We start from the raw sequence: 10,236 nt of genomic DNA, 5'->3' as shown, positions 1-10,236 counted from the left end.
ATAACTCCAGCTCTGAGATCCTGGCTGGATGAAAGCATGTTTCTGGGGTTTTGTTTAGCTTCTATATTTGTTACAATGTTTCAAACTGCAAGCTCAGAGGCCGGCAAGGCAGGCAGGGAACGTTGGAGTCCTCCATCACTGAAGCAAGCAAGCCTCAAGTTCAAGTTTAAGCTGCCTGACTGCCGGTCGCCATCTTGGCTGTCAGTTAATTTGCATATCTTGCTGATTAGCCAATAGGAAGGGTAGCAGTCATACGCCAATTACCATGTTTCTCTTTTATTAGTGTAGATATGTTTAAATATACAAATATTTACCATTGTGCTACAGTATTCAGTACAGCAATATGCTGTACAGGTCTGTAATCTAGGAGCAACAAGCTATATCATATAGCCTTCGTGTGTAGTAGGCTACACCATTTAGGTTTCTCTAACTGCAATCTGTCATGTTTGCACAATGACATAATTGCCTGATGATGCATTTCTCCAAACATATCCTCGTTGTTAAGTGGTGCATGACAGTACTTATGTTTGGTTGGTTGTCTACACAACGAATAACTTCTTCCACTGTGTGGAAAGTCTACCATTTTTGGTTTCTTTCTTTTAGTAAACAAGGTTTAAATTTTTAAAAATTCTAATTGATTTTTTTAGAGAAAGGAAGTGAAAGAGAGAAACATTGATTTGTTGTTTCACTTATTTATGCATTCATTGGTTGATTCTTGTATGTGCCCTGATCTGGGATGGAACCTGCAACCTTGGTGTATCAGGATGACACTCCAACCGAGATACCCAGCCAGGACTAAGTTAAAAAAAATTTTTTTTAATCACCTGATATTTTTTTCCATTGCTTTTTAGAGAGAGGGGAAGACAGAAATATTGATGTGAGAGAAACTCATTGATTGGTTGCCTCCTGCACAAGCCCTGACCAGGGCCTGGGCCAGAGAGGAACCTGCAACCGAGGCATGTGCCCTTGACTGGAATTGAACCCTGGCTCCTTCGGTCCACAGGCCGATGCTCTATCCACTGAGCCAAACCAGCTAGGGTCAAGTTTTTAAATTTTGAATGTAGTTGAATTTGTCAATCTTCTCATTTTTGTATTTTATGTATCTTAAAACAACCTACTATATTTGAACATATCTAAGAGAAAAGTTAGACATCTGGAGGAGAGTTTTGGAGACAATGAATGATAGAGAATTAGGCAAAGAAAAAAATCTAAGCTACTTCAGGAAAAAAAATGTGTGCAAAAGAAATCAGTCTGATTTGAGAATATTGTTCAGCCATAAGTATTGAAGTCAAAGTGACATAACCATTGACTATTCATCAAATTCTATGGGGAGGTCAGGGCAACAGGCTGAGTGCTTGTGTGGTGATAGTGGTGGTAGAGTGTGTTGGATTGATTTGTTTTCTGGGCTTTACATCTGTGTGGATAGAACTACCTCATCCTTCCTAGGGTTTGCATTTTATTCCATTACAGTATTGATTGCTGTTATTGTCTAGATTTATGTACAGAAGGGAGAATGGTTTGATTTTGTGCTATTTTTCAGTTTTGATACCAGTTATGCTAACTTTATAGAATGAGCTTTGAAAAAATCTTTTTTAATGTTCTGGTTTGTAGAATTTTCCCTCCTGTTGAAGGACTCTAATTATCTTTCATGTTTCTTCTGTTTTGTCTATTGAGCTTAACTACCTGAGTTAATTTTGGTAACTTAGGAAAATATAGTCAAGCTTATGAATTCATATTTGTTGACATAGTGTTATACACTGTTCTTAAAATTTTTTGCCTCCATATTCCTAAGGTAGAGTGGGAAGAGCTGTTCTTCCCTCCCCACTCAGACTTATCAGAAATGTATCTATTTGATGGTTCTTACTAAAGAATCAGGTGTTGGCTTTCAATGAACTCTGTATTTTCTTTAAAAAAATTAACGTATTTTTATTGATTTCAGAGAGGGAGAAAGAGAAACATCAGTGATGAGAATCATTGATCAGCTGCCTCCTGCACATCCCACACTGGGGATCAAGCCCACAACCCGGGCATGTGCCCTGACCGGGTATTTAATTGTGACCTCCTGGTTCATAGGTCAATGCTCAACTACTGAGCCATGCTAGCCAGGCTGAACTCTGTATTTCCTAATTAAATAATCTCTACTTTTACCTTTATTTCCTTATTAATCTTCTTAGGAAACTATTACTGCATGAATAATATAAGATGAGATGGTGAAGGCCTAATTATACAGAAATATAAATACCTACCTAAATACTAAATGTTAATAAAAGTAACTATCATATATGGAATACAGGAAGCTGTACACAGAACTATAAGGGAAAGGTGAGGAGTATCATTGGGCATGGAAATGAAATTTTCCTAGGATTTATTTTAGCATGGGGCTATAGGCCAAAATGTAAGGAACAGCTGTTGCATATTTCATTGCCATGAAATCCTTTTACTGTTTCATTTCAAAGTAGGTGAAGTATAATCACTTAAAAGAACCCCCGAACAAAATACTATTTATTTATTTATTTTTAAATATATTTTTTTTACAGAGAGGAAGGGAGAGAGATAGAGAGTTAGAAACATCAATGAGAGAGAAACATCGATCAGCCGCCTCCTGCACATCTCCCACTGGGGATGTGCCCGCAACCCAGGTACATGCCCTTGACCGGAATCGAACCTGGGACCTTTCAGTCCACAGGCCGACGCTCTATCCACTGAGCCAAACCGGTTTCGGCTAAAATACTATTTAGTAAGTGCAAAATTAAAGGGCTCTGCAGACAGACAAGAGATCACCATGTCTTTTATCATAGAAAAATTTTTATTTTGTTAGTATCTTTTTCACTGCCATGACAATATCCAAACAAGCTTTAAACCCTTTAAAGACTGACCTTAATACAGGAACATTACAGAAGACAAAGTTTACTTTTATTTTTAAAAAGTGAAAAAAAAATTATGCTACATTCCTTAATATCCATTAAAAAAATTTTCAACTCAAGTTGAAATACTTTTAATTTTGTTAAACTATAAAATATTGAATTCTACATTTTAAAGCACTATTATTTTAATAATCAGTCAAGTCTTTCAAACACCATCAGCGTGTTTCCGTATTTCCATACAGCTGAAGTACTATATCTGTAAAAAATCTTGAGTTCTGAAAAATAAGCAGAAAAAAATGTAAACTGCTGTTCCCAAATTTTTAAAAGTTATAATTGTGATGAAATACATAACAAAACTTACCATGCTAGCGATTTTTAAGTACACAGTTCAGTAGTAAAGCATTAAGTATATTCATTTTTCTACAACCAATCTCTACGACCTTTTCTTTTTGCAAAACTGAAACTATATCCCCATTAAACATTTCTCCATTTCCCCCTCTCCCACTAGCTCCTGGCAACCACCATGCTAGTTTGTCTTTTTATTGACCACTCTAGCTACCTCAGGTCCTTATTTCATTGAGCATGATATCCTTTCACTATCCTATCCATGATTTCAATGGATCTGACACATCCATTTTATAGGATGTGTCAGAATTTCCTCTTACGCACCACTTAGTTCATCAACGCATTAACACCTGGTTGCCTCCACCTTTTGGCCATTATGAAGAAAGCTGCTATGAACATAGGTGTACAAATACCTCCGAGGGACCTTGCTTTCCATTTTTTTGGATATATACCCAGAAGTAGATTTGCTGGATTCTATTTTTAATTTTTTGAGTAATTGCTAGTTTGGATAGTGGATGCCCCATTTTACATTCCCACCAACAGTGCACAAGGGTTCTGGTTTCTGCATACCCTGGCCAACACTTACTTTCTGTTTATTCGGTATTAGCCATCCTAATGGGTATGAGGTGATCTCATTGTGGTTTTGATTTGCATTTCCCTAGTGACTAGTGAGACCGAGCATCTTTCATGTTTGTTGGCCATTGGTACAGGGTGGGGCAAAAGTAGATTTACAGTTGTTGGTATGGAAAATAATATAATTAATAAATAATAATACAAGAATAAGCTGTTATGTATACTCAAAACTGTATATCTTATTTGGAGAAATGTCTGTCCAAACCCTCTGCCCATTTTTTAATCAGGTTGTGTGTTTTGTTCAGTTTTAGTTCTCTATATTGTGGATAAATAGTCCCTTACCAGAACTATGATTTGCAAAAGTATTTTCTTCATAGTTTATTCACTTGGTGCCCTACTGGACGTTTATAGTCTCTTCCTACTACAAATATTGCTGCAGTAAATCTTTACTTGTACATGCCGACATATTTATAGAATACATTCTTAGAAGAGGAAATGCTGGATCAAAAGGTGTATGTATTTTAATTGCGACATTACCAAATTGCTCAGAAGAGGGTATGATATGTGTACCTACACCAACTCCATTACACTCTTGATCTTTCTGTACAATTTAAAGAATTAATAGTTCTAACTCTAAATAAGATATATTACCTAGAATTTAGGTAACAGGTAAAGAGTAACACATAATAATTTATTATGTTAACAACTCCTAAATACTGCTGATTGCAGTAAACATACTAACAAAGCCTAGTTAAGGAAAATAGGCATTTCAAAGACCATGTGTTATTCAAATTTTACCTCCTATAAGTAGGCTGAAACCACTTTTCAACACAGACATTAATAATGAAACTTCTTGGGTTTTCCTTGGGGTTTTCCCAATTTTTTTTCCACTTCTTTTTTCAGTTTATTTGCCTTATATCTCTCAGCCATCGATACAAGCTCCTCTGGGATACTCTGAAACCATTAAATGTTATTGTAGGATTGAGATTGTTCTTTTAGTAGAACAGCTTTTCCACAATATACTAAAATGCCTCCAAACCATTCAATCAGAGCATGTCCAGAACTGTTTACATGACATCTTTCAAATGTGTCTCTGCATATTAAACTCTGAATTTATCTTCAAGCTATAAAATCAGGCTGATCTTAAAAACACCCATCATTATACACTCCCCCGTTTGCATAGCCTCCCAGTTGCTTCCCAAGTCCTTTAACTTGCCTTACCTGGTGCCACTTTCTTTATGTTCTTTCTCATCTCTAGGCCTGAATATGTTGCCTTGCTGAAACACTTACCCCAACTCTCCTAACCCACTGGTTTCTTCCTCAGCAGGGCTTTTGGTGATGCTCATCTCCATTATACTAGTGGCTATAATTATATAATTTTATAGCTCCTCATCTTTGCTAGGCTACAGTCCTCGTAACAATATTTTATTTATTTGAGAGAAAAAGAGAGAGAGAGGGAGGTAGGGAGGGAGAGAGAGAGAGAGAGAGAGAAAGATTGATTTGTTATTCCACTCATTAGTGATTCATGGTTGCTTCTTATATGTGTGCCCTGACCTGGGGTTGAACCCACAACCTTGATATCTCAGAACAAAGCCCTAACCATATGAGCTACCTGGCCAGGGCTCATAATATGTTTAATTACTTGTTTAATATCTGTCTTTTCTGGTAAGCAGTAAGCCCAAGTAATGAGAACAAATGAAATTATTTGAACATATGTGACATGAGGTAGTGTTCTAATGAGTTTTATATTCTCACCTGGTTTGCTCTTTCCAGAATGTTAATTAATTCATTGGCAACCCTCCAATCATTTCTAGTGATAAGGGTAATTGACACTCCAGTCCTCCTTTAAGGGGGAGAAAAACACGCGATTTTGATTTATAATTTATATTCATTATTCAGTTAGCAAAATAGAATAAAAACAGCTGCAGCAAAACCTCAACTCTTTCACAAGCCCACATATGTATTATACATCAGAATTTAGCATCATTTAAACAGCAATATGGAATCTAAACACGCTGTAGTTGTTTAAACAGCATGTTACAAGTGGTGTGTGATAGTGGTGCTCTGGGAAGGAAAGGTCCTCTTATTTACGCCAACTTGGACAAGAGTAACCACTGGGTATATGACACTATAAAGCAAAGAGTGGAATCAGAAAGTTACATGCAGCTAACCATAGAGGGGTCTATTGAACCAGAACAGGCCAGATCAACAGAAATAAAGTAGCAAAGCAGGTTACCGGGCAGTGATGGTGAACCTTTTGAGCTCGGCGTGTCAGCATTTTGAAAAACCTTAACTCACTGCCCCACCCTCCTGCTGATCTGGTCATTACTCGGCAAGGTGTAATGACCATTTGCATATTACCTCTTTATTATATAGGATGTCTGTGAGGGGAGTAATGAGGAGACAAGGTTGGCTTCTCACAGGTAAACTATGCTTACTTACCCTGCTCTTCCAGTGCGCCCTACTCTGTGCACATATTCTTCAATGTTCCGGGGAAAGTCGTAATTATAGACATGTGTGACATCATGGACATCAAGTCCTCGAGATGCTAAGTCAGTAGCAATCAGTATTCTCACTTTACCTAAAGAGTAAAGCCAAAAGAATATAGATACATTTTTGCATAAACCCAAGATATATCAGAAAACATATTTTCCCCTAATATCTAATTGGGTGAAATATTATCATCTTTAATATTAAAACACTTAAGGTAAAAACACTTAATATTAAAACACTTAAGCATAACCCCTGGACATAGACAGTAGGAGGGTGAGGGCATGTGCCGGGGGGTGGGAATGGCCGGGGAGAAGTCAATGAGGGAAAAAGAAGGCATGTGTAATACTTTAACAATAAAGAATTTAAATTTTTTAAAAAGGGGGAAAAACCAAACACTTAAGGTAGTGAAAATGGGAAAGGGATATTTATTTAGTCTTTCTTGTTAACTGCTGGCAAGTTACAACACAGTAGATACCATGGTTCAGCAAATGCTCCCTAAATCATCTGAGCCATATCACCAAGATACATGCTTCTCAGGTAAATTAATAGAAATATCCCCCATAGCAAATTGTTGCCTTGACATCCAGGTTTAAGCATTAGCTCTCTGAATTTGGACAGTCTTAGTCTGATTAGTATTTAGAGCTCTACCAAGTATAGTTTTGATGTCTGTAAGCTGAGGACAGATCTTAGAAATGGGTTCTATGAAGAAGAGCTGTCACACAGCCAATCACATGCATTGTACTCATTTAAAATGCAACATATAGCCCTCAGTTACCAGTGACTGAGTAAAAAGGGGCAATTTTAAATGCAACCATATAGCTGGTTTGGCTCAGTGGATAGAATGTCAGCCTGCGGACTAACGGGTCCCAGGTTCGATTCGGGTCAAGGGCATATGCTCTGGTTGTGGGCTCGATTCTCCCCCAGTAGGGGGCATGCAGGAGGCAGCCAATCAATGATACTCTCTCATCATGGATGTTTCTATCTCTATCTCCCTTCCTCTCTGAAATCAATAAAAAAAATATTTAAAACAAACAAATAAATAAAATGCAACAAACAGTAATTAAATAAATGTACCTGTTTTAAAGTTTTCTAATGCTTTCTCTCGATCGCTCTGTTCTCTGTTGCCATGCAGAGACTCTACTGATATATGCCGGAGAATCAGGTCACTTGATAAGTGATCAGCACTGAAGCAAAAGATCAAGTCAGTGATCTTAAGTGCTTATTCTAATACCACCATCAATTCACTATTTTACTTCTATTAGCATATCCACTCTCATTTGAAAATAGGATACAAATAGAAATAATGCTAAATAAATCCATTTGATGACTAAGGATGTAAAAGAAAAAAATACCTACACAGCTTTTCTGCCGACAAACACTATGACTTTGTCTTTGGGAGACATGCTCTCTAAGAAGGTTTGGACATGAGATCGTTTCTCTTCTTCTGTGGTGACAATTATATTTTGTGTCACAGTACTTACAGCCTAAAAGATTCAAAGATCATAGTACATCAACATTGATAGGCAAATCCCATACCTCCTTGGCTCACAATAGATCTTATTTCACATCATTGGTTAATGCTTTAATAAACTGCCAACAGGAAAAAGAGCAGCAGGTCCTTGCAAAACTATTTCTATTCAAGGATTTGTAGAGAAGTTGGAAACTCTTTATAAAAAAAATATTTTATTCCCTTTTTATGAATGTATTGGGGGTGAACTGGTTAACAATATTATACAGTTTTCATGTGTATTGGAAACTCTTGAAGGCTTGGCAGTGTGTTGAAGCTATTTGGTTACCATTGTAGGAAAAGAAATACCCATGGGGTGAGGCTACTCTTACAAAAACTAACATGAATATAGCCCTTTTGAGTATAGCCCTTACAACAATGGAAGATTATTGGCTTATACACAAGCGTTTCCATTCTATGAATATTTTGACAATTTACTGCAAAATTTCAAAATATCTTTGGTACCATTTTGACCCAGAGATAAAATAGATTTTTAAGCCAAACCGGTTTGGCTCAGAGGATGGAGCGTTGGCCTGCGGACTCAGGGGTCCGGGGTTTGATTCCGGTCAGGGGCATGTGCCTTGGTTGTGGGCACATCCCCAGTGGGAGGTGTACAGGAGGCGGCTGGTCGGTGTTTCTCTCTCATTGATGTTTCTAACTCTCTATCCCTCTCCTTTCCTCTCTGTAAAAAAATCAATAAAATATATTTTAAAAAAAATAAAAGAGTTTTAATACAGTGGGGCCTTGACTTACGAGTTTAATTCGTTCCGTGACGGAACTCGTAACTCAAATTACTAGTATGTCAAATCAACTTTCACCATTACAATGAATTGAATGCTGGGCTGATATTGTGGCATTCACTGTGACGTTTGCTGTGCCAACTAGCAGTGGGGTATCTGAAGATGGCTCGTAACCTGAATTTTAGCTCGCAACTCAAAGCAAAAAATCGGCCAAGAGACGGCTCATATCTCAAAAAACTCGTTAGTCGGGACACTCGTAAGTCAAAGCCCCACTGTAGTATTTAATAAAAGGAAAGAACCAACCATTTATCCTGCCTTTCATGAAATCTAATGAAGTGAGCCTAGGCAAAGAGCCATTATTATTACCAGCGACGGAGTAAAAAGGGGCAATTTTCATTAATGATTACCTGAAAAGCCAATTACAATTATTAAGTGAAAGACGAGAGAACTTTATAATGGAAGAGAGATATAATGGAGATCTTTAGTTATAAATTGTATAATTACTAACATCATCTGAAACTACTGATCTATCTAAACTTCACAAAAAGAGAACACCAGGCTTAAGTATATGCAAAGATATAGACCTTGTTCAGAACCTGATTCTAACAGGGTTAATAAAAATGAGACACCAGGAAAATAGAAACACACAGGACTGGATATCCTATGGCATTAAAGGATTATTAAAATTTTAGGTATACTATGGTATGCTAAATTAGTCTTTTAGACATATATACAGAAGTATTTATAAATAAAATCATATGTACCTAGTATTTGCTCTAAAATTAGGTAGTGGGCAGAGAAGACTTGCCAAAACACAAAGTATATTTTGGAAGATGGTTTTACTTTGGGTGGTGGACACACAATGCAATATACAGATCATGCATCATGGAAATGTACACTTGAAACTTATATGATCTTATTAACCAATGTCACCCTCATTTTAAGCAATCAAATAAAGTTCTCCATTTGCATTGGAAAAATATTTTTTATAGTATTTATTGATTTTTAGAGAGAAAGGGAGAGGTAGAAACATCAATGATAGAGAAACACCAGCAAACAGCTGCCTCCTGCACACCCCCCATTGGGGATTGAGGCCACAACCTGGGCATGTGGCCTGACTGGGAATGGAACCGGTGACCTCTTAATTCCTAGGTAGATGCTCAACCATTATGTAACACAAGCTGAGTTGAAATATTTATTAAAATAGTAATTAAAAAACAAACTTACAACTAGGTCCAAAGTACCAACATATACAATCATTGGCTCTTTTAAATAAGATTGTGAAAGCCGACGGACTGCATATGGCCATGTTGCACTGAAAATTAAAAAACGGAAAAAAGATACACAAATATTAAAAATTTACTCTAAATTAAACATAAGTTTCCTAAGAATGCTATGAACCAAATTGCTCATGAAAGACAAATTTAGTACTTTTCAATAAGACAGATTTTACAGAAAATATATGCTTCACAAAGAATTGTTCAACTTTAGTGCAACTACTAGAAGAAACCTTCAAATATGTTTTTTTTAATTAATAAATCTTTATTGTTCAGATTATTACAGATGTTCCTCTTTTTTCCCCCCATGGTTCCCACCCCACCTCATGCCCTTACCCCCTGCCACTGTCCTCATCCATAGGTGTAAGATTTTTGTCCAGTCTCTTCCCACACCCCCCACATCTCCTTCCCCACAAGAATTGCCAGTCCACTCCCTT

The 10,236-nt window shown here is 37.0% G+C and overlaps 1 protein-coding gene across 1 annotated transcript in view; it reads right to left on the bottom strand.

Moving 5' to 3' along the window:
* Positions 1-4,598: 4,598 nt before the first annotated feature.
* The window catches only part of DDX43 (DEAD-box helicase 43), a 22,122-nt gene continuing 16,484 nt past the window's right edge, over positions 4,599-10,236 (bottom strand). The window contains exons 11-16 of the mRNA XM_015569424.1: positions 9,750-9,837; positions 7,632-7,759; positions 7,350-7,459; positions 6,225-6,363; positions 5,538-5,625; positions 4,599-4,736 (exon numbers count right to left, since the gene is read on the bottom strand). Of these exons, the coding sequence (XP_015424910.1) occupies positions 4,620-4,736; positions 5,538-5,625; positions 6,225-6,363; positions 7,350-7,459; positions 7,632-7,759; positions 9,750-9,837 (670 nt within the window). The 3' untranslated portion in view covers positions 4,599-4,619. The remainder of the gene's footprint in view (positions 4,737-5,537; positions 5,626-6,224; positions 6,364-7,349; positions 7,460-7,631; positions 7,760-9,749; positions 9,838-10,236) is intronic.

Source organism: Myotis davidii, unplaced genomic scaffold (assembly GCF_000327345.1).
Source record: "Myotis davidii unplaced genomic scaffold, ASM32734v1 scaffold104, whole genome shotgun sequence".
NCBI lineage: Eukaryota > Metazoa > Chordata > Mammalia > Chiroptera > Vespertilionidae > Myotis > Myotis davidii.
This window is presented reverse-complemented; position numbering and strand designations above follow the sequence as displayed.